Raw genomic sequence first — 15000 nt, forward strand, 5'->3', positions numbered from 1 at the left:
AGGTCAAAACTGCCCAGACTATTCTCAGTTTTAATGTGTAGAACATTGATGGTATTAACATCTCAGAAGCAAAACTTACTGCACCATGGCACAGATCACGTGTATATGTTCATATTGACAAATTAACAAGGCCTAAATCCATGACTTCAATAACAGTATTAACCCATTGGATCCAGTTGCATCACAGCAATTAAATCACCAAAAATCCGGCCATTAGACTTACATGAGTGGCCACTCTGCCAGGTGGCTGCTTGTAGGCTGAGCACACACTAACACATGTGTGCAGTGACAAGACTCTGTGCCTCCTATTTGCAGTTATTTACTCTTTTCATGAATAAGCATTTTTAGTCTTTTGGCCATTTTCCAATGTTAATATTTGCCATTTGATTTGCATTACCCAGATGGTAATAGTTGTTTTTATTTTTTTGCACAGACTCCAATCATCTATGCAGTCTACAACTCAGTGCAAGAATAATAAAACTAAGTAACACTATGTTATTTGTGTCTTTTTTCAAATTTTTATATAATTCCAATTTTCTGTAATACAACCTGCATTGCTGCCCACGGTGCCAGGAATATAATGCTGAGCGTGGAAATGGCATCTTCCATGGAGCCAGTGCTCTTCTGGTCACTGCTCACAGACATTACATTTCACACTCATACATTGATGGGAATCATGCAATATCGCACCATTTTATAGCCTTGGATTATTTAGAAGATTATGCTTTTGAGGACCGAAAACAATGTTTTGCATGCTCATAAAGCTAAAATGCTATTTCAACACTTGTTGTAATGGTAGGAAGTTTTTTAGAGTCCAAACTCTCATATAATGCGATGTGTGTTACTCTTGGTAACATATTTGCCAACATATCGTGACGGGAAATCAGAGAATTTATAAAAACAAAAAATTAACTTTTTGGTGTGCCACTTTTTTGTAAGGTGGTGTGCCATTCCTCAAAGAAATTATATGTACAGAGTCCGACATTGCAGTTGGTGCCCCTGGCTCAAACAAGCTCTGCAGCATCTCCTTCCACCAGTCGGTGATCACAAAGAGCTTGCCTCATTGTCAGAGATGGACTCGGCACGGCCCTGCTCCTCATAGTTATTCTCTGTAACATATTTGCCAACATATCGTGAGGGGAAATCAGAGATTTTATTGCCAACATATCGTGAAGGGAAATCAGACTTTACAAAAACGAGAATTTTTTTTTTTTTTTGGTGCGCAACTTTTTTATAAGGCAGCGTGCCATTCCTCAAAGCAATTACATATACAGAGTCCGATGTTGCAGTCAGTGCAGTAACTCCTGCTACGTCGGCACCCCAGGCTCAAACAAGCTGCAGCATCTCCTCCTAGCCAGTCGGCACTCACAAAGAGCTTGCCTCTCTGCTGGAGATGAACTCGGTGCGGCCCTGCTCCTCGTAGAGTTGGCCCCTTCCCTGAACTGCCCCAAGAGTTCAGAGGCGAAGCCAAATCAGAAGGGCTTCTGTGATTCCTCCAATCCCAGGACACGGTGGATGGCCCACGCATTGACAACGGTCATGTCATAGAGGAAAAAGAAGACCTTCCTATACCAGACCCTGGAGCAGCGAGTCATTGGATAATAACTGGCCATTTGATCACCAACGTCGACACCTTTCATGCCGATGTAGTAATCTTTTATTATCACTTCCTTTATATTCATGACATCACTTCAACTTCGTGACATTATTATTATTTTCTGTCTCTATGTCTCTCTTTCTCTCTCCTCATAACTCATGCTCCCTCCATCCTTATATGACTTCAAACTCCAGGTAAATTGAAGTAGTAACTTCACATCTTTACATGACCTCATGACATAACTGGACGTTACGTGTAAAAAATAATATCTCAGAACAATCCATGTACACATAACAAATGTCCCCAAGGTACCATTACATTACATTACATCTCACAGGTCAGACACCCGGCAAAAAGAAAAAAAAAAACCAGCAATGAGCCATCTTCTGGGTGTCACACCAGTGTGACACCCAGTATGAGTGGGTTAAACAAATCAAAAATGTGTTTACCACTGTCTTCAAGATTATGAGGGCCAGGTATGGACCACCAAAAAACTGAAGAAAGATGGACATGGAACTATCTGGCATTATGAAAGTAATGCAGGGACATCTGATATGGAAAAAACAATAAAGTTTATAATGAACTGTCTCAGAAGGAACAGGTTACACTGACCAGGCTATGCACAGGATATAGTACACTATACATTGCATACAGGATACAGTTCTGAAGGCAAAGCCAGTTGCATATCACTACTGCAAAATGTGCAAGGTGCCCAAATTGCATAAACTAACACATTATCTACTTTGTTGCTCAAAAACTGCATCCTATCAATCAACTAGCACTGTCCAGAGACCAGCACTTATTGATTATATTAATCCTATTATAAACACTGGTCTTTCCTTTGATATGATTAGTGATATAAAAGTTTTTTTTACAAATGAAATGAAATGTGAATAATGTAAGTACAATGGCACAGCCTTTCAGGCATGTATAACCAATGTTTGATTAACAGCCCTTTACATAAAAAGAAGCACAGCCAGTTTGGATAAATGCTATAGCATCTTACCCTGGCTTTTTGCAGAGCATGTAAATTGTTCTGTAGATAAATTTTTATCAAATCAATCTCTCACTTGAAAAAAAAGCAAGACTGACCTTTCAAACTCCTTTTCTGCTTCCTCTGCATTGAGGGCCTTGTACCTAGGGACAAGACTGAACTTATACCACTCTTCAACAGGGTATGCTTCAAAGGCCCCATCTTTACCCTGCATAAACACATACCAGGAGGAGTTCTCTGAGACACCACCTTCTCTGATTCCTTTATATCTGCAAAGTAAAATCTGATATGAGGCAAGTAAAAGAATTCTCTTCCTGTATCACGAAAATTCTCACTATACCCAAAATCAACTTTTATTTAAGTAGCATTATAATAACAATAATGATGGTAATGGTAAATAATAGTACTGAAATAGAGCATTTTCTTTTGAAGATCCAAGGAATAGGTTAAACAGGCAAAATCAAGTAAGCCTAGTAACTGTGTTGTGAAACCAGTTATGATACTAATGATATGCTTATTATGGATAGTGAAAAATAAATATATATGATAAAAAATATTGAGAGAGATTATACTGTGATATACTATTAAATATAAACAATGAAATAAACTCTGTATGCAGCATTGATCAACATCTAAAAAGGAGAAAACTAACTAACTAAATAAATAAAAATAAAAATATAAATAAATAAAATGGATACAATATCCCACAAATACTTCCACTCCCTGAATCAACGAAATAACAAAAAATGCATCTTCAACACGAATCTGATGACAGAGCACCCACTTTTTCCCATTTTTACCACCAACATTAAGGATCCATGGCTGATCTTCTGGTCGATATTTCTTCATGTGGATGCCGTATTTCTTTCGCCTTGCCTCCTCCCTTTGGTCACGGCCGAACTCTGACCCAGCCCCATACCTGGGAGAGAACAAGTATTTAATTGCATGAGTCTGTTCTTGATGAGAAGTATACAATGAAGAGGAGAATGAAGCATGCTTGCTATATCCTGATGACAATGTATCCTCTTGACTCTGACAAATACTTTAATTCTAAGGAGAATTAAATAGGACTGTGCTTCCCTTGCCAGAGGACAGATTCTTATAGATACCTAGAAAAATCATGTATTCTTGTGGGAGAATAGTAGATAGCAACAGATGACCAAAGGCTGATGGTACTTGTTTAATATGTTGATGAGATAAAAGTGAACATGATACATATAACAACAGAATGATACTTGCTGACAGAATAGAGAACAGAGAACCTACTAAATACTTGCAAGAGAAGGTATACTACACTGATTCATAAGGAAATGATTAATGGTTAATGGTTAAAAGCAAAATAAATGTGATGGACATCTAAGGTCATGTAGCACTATAGTAAATGGTAGTGAAGGGTGGTTGAGTTAGTGATTAGTTGTCAAAGTTGGGCAAAGGAATTGACGAGTAAATGGGTTAAGGTTGGGTAAGGTAATGTATAGGGGTTAGATCAAGTGAAGGATGTATGTGCATTTGAGGAATGAAAACAGGTTGTCAAAGCAGAAAGTGTGAGAAGTTGTGGGAGGGATCACGAAAATCAGTCCCATTTGGCTGGGCTAAATAGATTATTTAAGAATTTTGTAGAGATGGGAGTAGTAGAAGGACAGGGGCATGTGGAAGAGGGAGTAGTGTTGAGGGAGGTAGTGTTATGGGGAGGTGGACAATAAGGTTGTAAGGTAGTAATAAGGGAGGATGGGGTAGTTGATGAAGAAGGTTGTGGGGGTATAGTTGTTGAAGTTGAGCATGTAGGGAGTAGAAATGTCTCCTGGGGTGTTGATTAGGGTGGATACTGTACAAGTCGGCATTGAGGAGGGGGTATTAGTTGTAGTGTTCAGAGCCGTGGTCAAAGGAGAGCCTGGGGACAGGGAATCGGGCGAGTTTGAATTGGTGGAGCTATTTGATAAAGAGGTAATTGCCTCTAATAATGGTATGGTTAATGGTTATTGGTTAATGGTTATTCATTGTTGGCCATGATAAGCCTGTAGTATGTTGGGGAGAGAAACAGTCCACCCCTCAGGGTCACTTGAGGGGTAAGGGCTAGACAACTAAAGCAGGGGAATACCGTGCCCATGGCTCCCTCAGGCCGTTCAGGACTGGCAAAAAGTCAGCCTTTCATCCTTTCAGCACGGCTCTCACACCTTAGGAAGTGGATAGTAGAAGGGGTTGGTGAAGGGACAGAAAGAAAAAAGTAGGAGGAGGAAAAAAAAAAAAGACCATGCAAAATTTGTTGAGTCGAGGGCTGAGTCCCAAGGTTGGGGAGTTCCCCAGCATTGGGTCCCAGTCTCCGCCTCCTAAGCCCCCCCACGACAACAACGGGCAAGGGATTGGGGGGGGGTTCATAAGGAAAATTAAAATTTATTTAAAAAAAAAATTATATAATAATGAGGGGGCTATCTAGCTAGTCACTTTCATATCATTTAGGGTGCTTTCACACCAAGGTGGCACATCATATGTGGCGTATTTCAGGCTACTTTCACTCGGTTCACATAACGACATCATTAGAAAATGAAAATTTTTATTGTATTAAGTCCTAAATTATCTTGTGATGTGATGTATCATGTAAACACAGTTCGTACAGTTGTTATGTTGATTGGTTCATTATCTGGAAGAGGCATAGTTGTCCATGAGAGTATGCATACATCGCATTGTTTCCTTCTACAAGACTGCCTGGGATTACCCTCTCATCGGAGCTTCATTCACTAGGTGACCAAAGCTGGGTCGTCAAATGTGTTTGGCGGAAATCTGCCTAGACACTTCAAAACTACTCTTTGTATCCAATACTTTTAGATGATTTCCTTTGTATCATGTTATTTGGTTTTAACATTTTAATATTATCTTGGCTAACAATGGCTTTGGATGGAAAGGCTCCATTACAATCTGACAACAATATCTGAGGTGACAGGTCACATGATGAAAAAGAACAAGTTAGATCTTGGCACTGCACACAGGTTGCATGTGGCACATGCAACATGTCCTGCCACTTCGAGTCTTAGCTTTATTTCTATTATCATCATTATCAATTTTTTCATTTTCATCAACATCATTATTAACATGATCATTTTATTAACCATGTTAAAAGTAATAACAATAAATTATTATTACTCGGAGATGACTAAAGGCACAGTTCATTTGGATTTACCTTTGTCGGGGGACAAAAATAGAAAAGACCTAAGTATTTTCAATAGGCTTATGAACGAGCTGGACTTGGAGGACAGCTGTGTTTTCTACAAATTTCACAGGATGAAAAAGGTGGGTTTTTTTCATCACTATACAAAAATCATTTGAATCTTGTGAGGCCTCACATTCAGAAAAAAAAAAAATACTCAAATGAGAAAAGCAATTTCTGCAGATCAATGCTTATCATTAACACTTTGATATCTAGCACTAGATAAGTATTAAGTATCACCTTAAATTTTCATCTTTAATATATGATGTTGCTGTTTCCCACATGTAATTACAATGATATGTATTGTTTATTATTTATACATCTTAAGATTTGAATACTAGTATTTCTAATATGAAGTTATGACAATGCTGGATTGACTATAGTGACTAGTAGTGTGCAGTGAAACAAAAATTCCTCCAAGATTATAAAATTAGTTTGGTTGTGTGACAGAAAGTCTCCTACATTTTAGAACAAAACTCTTTAGTTGTGTGTATAATTCCTGATACTCTTGTAGTAGGGGTGGATAACAACTAACTGTAAATTAAATAATGGGACAATTTACATTTACACCCAACCCATAGTTTTCTGGTGTGCTTTGGTGATACATAAGTTGCTTTAATACATGTTTTCATTTATTTTAGATCTGATTTCCCACAGTCCCCCAAGAGTGTTGTGGTAGGCATGACTCGAAAACTAGACACTGCGATGGGAAAGAGGTACAAAATCATTTGAAGTACTTCATCTCATAAAAACATCAGGCACATCAGAAAATTGTAGGTCAGGTGAAACTGTAAATTGACAAAATAATGCTTGTTCACAAATTCGGGGAGATGGAAAAAAAAGTTAATTTCAAGGGGTTGAACCTTGAACATTCTTCCTTACTTGGGCATCTCATCATCCAAACTCTTGAACTCCTTCATGTTGTTCTCTCTTTCCATCTTGGTGTGATTCCATGCCTTGAAGTCGACCCCCAAGGCTGTGTGGAATCGCATCACATTGTACTTCTTTTTGAGTGACCTGTTGAGACATTTTTCCATTAGTGCATTGGTACTCTTGAGTGCCTCTTCTTTTGTGTTGAAATCAACAAATGCTGATTCAGAAGCTTTATAACGACAAATTCCATATCTTGAACTACATCTCTAGGCACTATCTTTTATATAATACACCAATACTTCATAATATTAAACTTACTTTGGTACTCTTACTGTGTACTCCATCTCTGCAAACTAAAAGAAATAAAAGCCTAAATTAGCGTCATTTCAACTGATTTAGATAAAAGTTTGACTAATTCATGCAAAAGATTGATTATGATAAAGAATGGTAAAAACGTTCATTTGGATTAAGTTGGGCTTAAAGTTCTATTGGATTAATTAAAATAAAAGTTTCATATGGATATCAAATCTGGTAAAAGGCTCATTTGGATTAATATAGAGAAAAAGGTAGGTTAAGCAAAAGGGCCCATTTCGACTAATTTTGATAGAAGTTTCATCTGGTTTAACCTTGGCAAATGGTTCATTTGAATGAGGTCTACAGAGACTGCAAATTAATTTTTCAAGAATATTCAGTATAAAAGCAATAAAGGGGACCAAACCAATTTGAAATCACAGGGTTCAAATAATTTCCACATCATAGCATAGCATATCCCTTTGTATAGCAAACTTACACCACCAATTGAATTGATCATGTTCTGAATTATTAGGACTCCTCAGACATTTGTATATTCTTTAAAGAGATCTTTTCAAAATCAATGCTGCCATAAAATGATACAACAACTTAATAATAAATAAATAAATAAATATTGAAACAATAAAAATTGCAAAACAAATAATCTTCAGGACCTCAGAACCTAGTCTCTACCATCTCTCTCTCTCTCTCTCTCTAAAAGAAGAAGAAGAAGAAGAAGAAGAAGAAGAAGAAGAAGAAGAAGAAAAAAGAAAAGAAAAGGAAAAAGAAAAAGAAAAAGAAAAAGAAAAAGAAAAAGAAAAGGAAAAAGAAAAGGAAAAGGAAAAGGAAAAGGAAAAGGAAAAGGAAAAAGGAAAAAGGAAAAGGAAAAGGAAAAGGAAAAGGAAAAGGAAAAGGAAAAGGAAAAGGAAAAGGAAAAGGAAAAGGAAAAGGAAAAGGAAAAGGAAAAGGAAAAGGAAAAGGAAAAGGAAAAGGAAAAGGAAAAGGAAAAGGAAAAAGAAAAAGAAAAAGAAAAAGAAAAAGAAAAAGAAAAAGAATAAGAATAAGAATAAGAAAAAGAAGGAAAAAGAAGGGAAGAGAGAAAAAAACTGAAAAATAGCAGCAGAAGAGCAAGCCAACTTTGAAGGTAGCACAGAATGTTTACAGGTTGAGACTCAGAAATCACACAATATCAAATATATTACATCATCAAATATATAGAACAATGTGAAAGAGACTATTATGAAATTGTAAATCCATTTCAAAATGAAAACAAGTGTCTATGACTTCTAATAATATTGTCCTTAAAATCAAGTTTTTGTCCATGACTCAGCCAAAGTTTAAGACGTGTCTGGAGGTATATCACATGAGTAAGAACTATCTTCAACAGGTGATGCTTTGTTTTGTAATCCAAGACACCAGGTAACACTTTTCCACATTGTAAGTTTTGCTCCAGTTACTAGGCATGATATGTGTAGATGTCATGATCTGGGAACGCACTACTTGAAGGGTTGGTATCCTGATTTTTAGAACCCATTTTGCAGTGTGCATTCATGGTTTTAAATAGAATAACAAGTTTTGCAACTTTTTTTTTTGTTTCAGGTGGTTTTAATCTAGAATGTGCAAGGTCACAGCTTAAAAAAAAAAAAAAAAAACACTTTCAATGCTTATGACAAAGAAAGTGCAGATAGTACTAGCTGCACTGGTGAAATAATTTGATTGCTTAGTACAATTGAATGGGACTTCCATCAATTAACAACTGGTTATTGAACTACTGAATGTAAATGCATAGAAAGGTGGTCATTTTGCTTGAAATACACAAGATTTCTTTCTTTACTCAAGACTTTAAGTTTTGTTGTTAATGACATCTATGTTGCCATAGAGTTATGCTGATACTGAACAATTAAAAGTTAAACTGCCACAGACTGACATAACTTGGTCAAGTTAGGGAAAACAATTGTGTACCACATACCAGTAACTGCCTAGCTGCTTTACTGACTGATATACATTACCAAGTTAGATTATGTTCAATTCAGAAAGAGATATTACCGCTTGTGGCTGCATGACATGTTTAAATATACTATGATGTAATTTAACTCTCAAATTAGTGTATCAAATATATAAAGGTGAAATGACCATCATGTCATGAAAAAATATGGCTTGAAGGGCAGTTGACATGAACATGCTGTCATAGGAAAATATGGCTATAGGTCAGGGTGATATGAACCTGCTGTCATAAGCTGTAGGCTGGGTTGATGGGAATTACTCGCCACGAGTGTACAAAACTTTTGCAAGGTGATTAGACTCATTTAGTGTTTATGAAGGGTCTTTTCATTGATGAATGAGTGAGGAATGTACTATCTGTGAGCCATGATTGGCAGAGTGCTGGTTCCAGAGAGAAAGCTATTTTCATGCTCAGGATACTATTCTTGGCTGCCTTGACTGGCAGTGCAGGTCACATTACAAAAAAAAAAAAAAAAAAAAAAAAAATATTATATATATATATATTTTTTTTTTTTTTAAATGACACAAATAACAGAATGTTGTTAATCTTTATGATATGGATGCACTAAGCTAGGGCAAATGAAGATGGTATTCTTCTAAAGGACAAAAAGTTGCATTCGTCGGCACAAGAAATAAAATGCAGACAAGAATGATAACAACACAAATAAAGGAAGAAGATCACTGAATGTACTGCTCACAGCCTAAGTCATGGGTGTCAAACATGTGGCCTATGGCACATAAGTTATATTTTACAGTCAGCCATTTTACATGATTAATAAGCCAGTCCTTCATCTTTTAAAATTATCACTTACACTCTTACAGAGTGAATAGCCTCCTACATTTTTACATCAACCAACTTGACATTTTGGCATTGAATCATAATTATCTGGCCTGCATACTGTATAATAAGGAGAAATGTGGCTCTCTGGGGTAAACGAGTTGACAGCCCTGGCCTATGTTCACTCAGTGCTCCTAAGTTTCAGCTCTATCTTGCTGTGCATATCAAAGGGAAGACTGTTAAAAAAGTTTGTGCCATTGGGTTGGGGACCTAGTCTCTGGCGACTGAATCTATACTGTAAAGAATTACCAAGAATGTTACTTATTGATATTATTATTGCACTCAGTTAGGGACTAATTAGAGAGATGATATGGAGTCTGTGCATGGAAAACTGTCTATTACCATCTAGATATAACAAATAAAATGACAAATATAGACACTGGAAAACAGTAAAAAAGCTAAAACTGCATATGCAGAAAAATTGCAAGGGGGAGACACAGAGTTTTGTCACTGCACATGAGAGTTTATGTGTGCCCAGCCTACAAGCCACATGTCAGAGTGGCCACTCAAGCCTAATGTCCAGAAGAAGTGAAGCATCCAGATCCAATGAGTTAAAGGACACCCATCCTGACCATACTTTACGCAGAAATTCACTTGATGCCATTGAGAAATTAGTTACAATAATGCAATGTTACATACAACAAAGATAGTTCTGCATCAGTAATAATAAAGAATACCCAGGGATCCCTCCTAATTTCTTGTTAATTATCAATTGGGCCACTTTCTCTTTTCTTTTCTTGAAATGTTTTATTCCTGACATAGGAATGGCCCTTTGCACTTTCACAGTCATGTCTATATGTAAGATGTCAAGTGTAATAATTTCATAATCTAAGTGGGAAGCATATTTTATTCTATGTAGCACCAAATTTTGAAATGAGGATGCAGTGCAAGTTATTGACAAAATCACTAAGGATACTCTTTGACCAAGACATAAACAATATCTAAGACACTTGTAGTCAAAGATTGTTTTTAAGGACAGTTCTTAACTCTGTTTGTGGATCCCTAGCAGTGGCTAGAGTAATAGGGACTTAATCATAGAGGGGTGCAGTCACTTCCTGAACAACTAACAATACTGTCATCTGTAACATTTGTAATGGAAATTAACAAGATTCACACATATTATAATAATTGAAATAAGGAATAATATTTGCAAGATGGATGGCTGTGTGAAACTAAGATATTATGGTTAGCATTACTGAAAGTGAAGCACCGAGACAGGGAAGTGGACACTCCCATCTTATAGAGCATAAGAACAAGTCATAAACAACACATGTACAGCTGCTGCAGCCTCATATTTACTACTAATGAAAATAACCACTACATATCACCACTCAGAGACTCATCTTCACAGCCTGAATTCTTCATGTTGTGTTTACTGTAACTTGGCACAAAGTGCTACTAAAGGAGGTTATAGGGGGGTTTGCTATAGAAAATAGGAATGGTTAGGTTTGGATTTGCATTGAATACCCTGGTTTTGGGACTTATTATCTAGAGGGTGCTTCACTCTCGGTAAAAAATAACAAAATTACCTAAAGCTCTATGATTTCTTGTTGACATCGGCTCTATAAGTCATAATGTAAATATAAACACTCGACCAAGACATGGGAAAATATTAGTTCGAAAAATTGCACCACCTATCTCTTTCGTTTTGTTTGTTTGTTTTAATTCTATCACTTTATAGCTGCTTTTCACCACGGCACTGATGACTTTGACTATCGAGAAAATATTATGAACATTACTAATTCTCTATAATTCTATAATACACGGACAGGTTGTGTACACGTATGTGCGAGTTTCCGTCTGGATTTTGTCTAGCGTATTTAGTTTGTTTCTGGGAATATTTACAATTCAAATTATAAAATAAATCTTAACGTGCATAATATTCAACGCATGTCCAGTTTATTCGCTGCAAAAAATGGAAGTATATGATATTTATTGTTATAATTGCAAAAATACGCTTGCCTCACCAGAGTTTGCGATGAGAATGCTTTACAATGAGCGATCTCTCCTGAGCTGCCATTATAAACACGGGTTGAGTTATGGATATTGAGTCCTTGTATTTGTTAATAACATAATGAATATCCGTTTTATGTGCAGAATGAGATACATATATTAATTCTGGAAGGTAATAATCCAATCAGATACACATGAAATCTAAGAAAATGTATTTGTTATATGTACTGATTCCTTCGTAACAAATAATCTCTATTACACAACCTGGGAATCATTTAAGTCTCAATCCGCATATTTCAAATGTCATTGCAATGTTGAAAAAGGACGAATTGCTGCTTCAAGATATTTTGAGATTGTGAAATAATGATTGATTATGTATAATAAATGCTTTCCAACATGTTTGTCAGGGGTTACCAAAGTGTAATACATATAACATCCTCTCTCCTATCTCTCTCTTGATAAAATATCTTGTGTAGTGAAACTACTACAACTATAAACAATAATGCTATGATTTCTTGGTAATTGACGAGATGGTAGTCTCCAGTGCTACACATTAAATGCGTGCCATGCGCGTCTCATTCTTCTCCGAGATCCGAGCACGGCATCAAGTTGCTGAGTTTGCTACTTAATCTCTCTCTCTCTTCTCTCTCTCTCTCTCTCTCTCTCTCTCTCTCTCTCTCTCTCTCTCTCTCTCTCTCTCTCTCTCTCTCTCTCTCTCTCTCTCTCTCTCTCTCTCTCTCTCTCTCTCTCTCCTTTGTCTCTCTCTCTTTTTGTCTCTCTCTTTAAACCAAATTGCGCCGGTGCCCGTTCACACCTCATCTCACTCACGCATCACCTGGATCATGGAACCTCATGCCCTGTCTCACGCACATATTTTTAGATCTCATTCATTTTGGGTCGCTTATTGGACTAGCTTGGCTTGTTGTTGCAACGTGGTTGTGTGTATATGAACGTCTATCTCTCTCTATTTCTATATGTGAATATATATATATATATATATATATGTATGTATATATATAAACACACACACACACACACACACACATACACACACACACACACACACACACACACACACACACACACATATATATATATATATATATATATATATATATGTGTGTGTTTGTGTGTGTGTGTGTGTGTATGGATAGATAGATGAACGTGCCGCGATGATTCATGGTTCAAATCTCCGCCGGGGCAGTTGCAAAATGCCTGCATTCTGACAGCTGGTAGTGGCACGAATATGATATCATGGTGAGAAAACGACATATTGCCTAGAGAGTCAAACACAGGTGTCGCAAGTGAAGTCACCGACGTGGGCCAAGATGAAGCAGGACCGCGGTTGATAAGGAAGAGTATTCAATCAGACAAGGGTGGCTTCACCAAACAACCTCTCAATAACAGATCCGAGAGAGGCCTAAGTCCCGCAGTGGAGTGATAGACTGTGTAACATGTAAGTGTGTGTGCATATATATATATATATATATATATATATATATATATATATATATATATTATATATATATACTGTACATTTAAATATATTATATATATATATTTATATATATATATGTGTGTGCATATATATATATATATATATATATATATATATATATATATACTAACACACATAAATATGTATATATAAACACACATGTATGTGTATATACATATACACATACATACATATTTACATGTATCTATATACAAATACATATATATTTCATATATATTTTTATATGTATAAATATATGTATATATGTATATATACATATATTCATATATATATATATATATATATATATATATATACGTATATATAAATATATGCATGTATGTATACATACATATATATACATATATATATATATATATATATATATATATATGTGTGTGTGTGTGTGTGTGTGTGTGTGTGTGTGTGTGTGTGTGTGTGTAATCACCCCCATATATATGTATATATATATATATATATATTTATACTCGTAATGGTGTTATTCCCACCACTGGTAACACTAATAATGAGTAGTAGGAATAGTATCAACAGGAATAAAACAATATATGAAATAATTTATTACTGGTATTGTATATAATGAGAATAATGATAATAACAATAACAATTATAACAAAAAATCTAGTAATAACAATTCTATATTGATCCTACTTTCAAGTGACCCTTTTAGTAACCCCGATGAGAAAGCCTTCTTGTGAGATGTTAAGTAATACGAAGCATAAATCTTTGTAACAACCCCTTAAATAACCTTCAATAATAAAGTCTTTTAGTGACCCCTTTGGAGACTTTTATCAGAAAACCTAATAATCCCGAATATAAAACTTTTCAGTGATCCCAAGGATACATTTTTTTTAGTAATCTCGGTAACAATTCTAAATATCAAACCAATTAACTCTTTATATTCATATCATTCGAATCATATGTCACAGAGTCTAAAATGAAAATATTTGTAGTAAAGTTCGCATGAAGTTAATCTGCATACCAGTGATTAGGTTAGGCCCAAAGTCAAATAAAAGTGATTTTGTGTGTTAGTTCTACAAGAATTCTGCTTACTGCCATGGTTATCTTGGATATCACTGTCATTATCAAAATCTAGAAGAAAATTATATAAAACTATGTAAACAACTGAAATCTCCAGTAAACGGCACGTTTGCTGGAGATTTCAGAAGCCTATGCACCATACTGAATCATGGTTCCCATGATAAAACTCGCATGGTGGCAGTAGTGGGATGAAAAAAGCTTGGAAGATATAAGGGTAAGTGAAAACATAATGAATGTGTATTAAATAAACATATAATTATTATTGGGTAATACTACTCCAGCAAATAAAGAAATAATACTTGCAAGTACAGTATATAGAAAACACGCTTGCGGCTGAATGAAGTGATCACAAGATTTTTGTTTGGGATTTAGAGATTAACAGCATTATTTCGATATTTTCATGTGAACTTAAATATCACATGCAGTGGGTACCCATGTTAGTAGATATACATTTAGGAGTAAAACAGAGAAAAAAGCTAAGAATCCATATATGTACACATATATTATGAGGATATCACTCAGCTATACAAGCAACCTCCTATTTTTACAGAATAGTCATTACCAGTCATTTACCAGTTAAGAAGATCGTTCTGAAATGCCAGATCATTCGAATGAAATTGACAACAGACAGATAATGAACGACTTCGACGAAGTTTGTTTCCGGTACTTTTGATGATATTGGTCATAATCAAGT

General features: G+C 35.7%; 1 protein-coding gene across 3 annotated transcripts in view; it reads right to left on the reverse strand.

Moving 5' to 3' along the window:
* Positions 1–11808, reverse strand: part of LOC125036720 (general transcription factor IIF subunit 1-like) — a 22057-nt gene extending 10249 nt beyond the window's left edge. For 2 of the 3 annotated variants that reach the window (XM_047629577.1, XM_047629559.1), the window contains exons 1-5: positions 11764–11808; positions 6985–7019; positions 6676–6810; positions 3376–3510; positions 2690–2860 (exon numbers count right to left, since the gene is read on the reverse strand). In XM_047629577.1, coding sequence (XP_047485533.1) covers positions 2690–2860; positions 3376–3510; positions 6676–6810; positions 6985–7010 — 467 coding nt within the window. In that variant the 5' untranslated portion in view covers positions 7011–7019; positions 11764–11808. Of the gene's footprint in view, positions 1–2689; positions 2861–3375; positions 3511–6675; positions 6811–6984; positions 7020–11430; positions 11454–11763 lie in introns of those variants that run through there. The other variant, XM_047629567.1, reaches the window with a different exon arrangement.
* Positions 11809–15000: the final 3192 nt, after the last annotated feature.

This window comes from Penaeus chinensis, chromosome 2 (genome assembly GCF_019202785.1).
Source record: "Penaeus chinensis breed Huanghai No. 1 chromosome 2, ASM1920278v2, whole genome shotgun sequence".
Classification (NCBI taxonomy): Eukaryota; Metazoa; Arthropoda; class Malacostraca; order Decapoda; family Penaeidae; genus Penaeus; species Penaeus chinensis.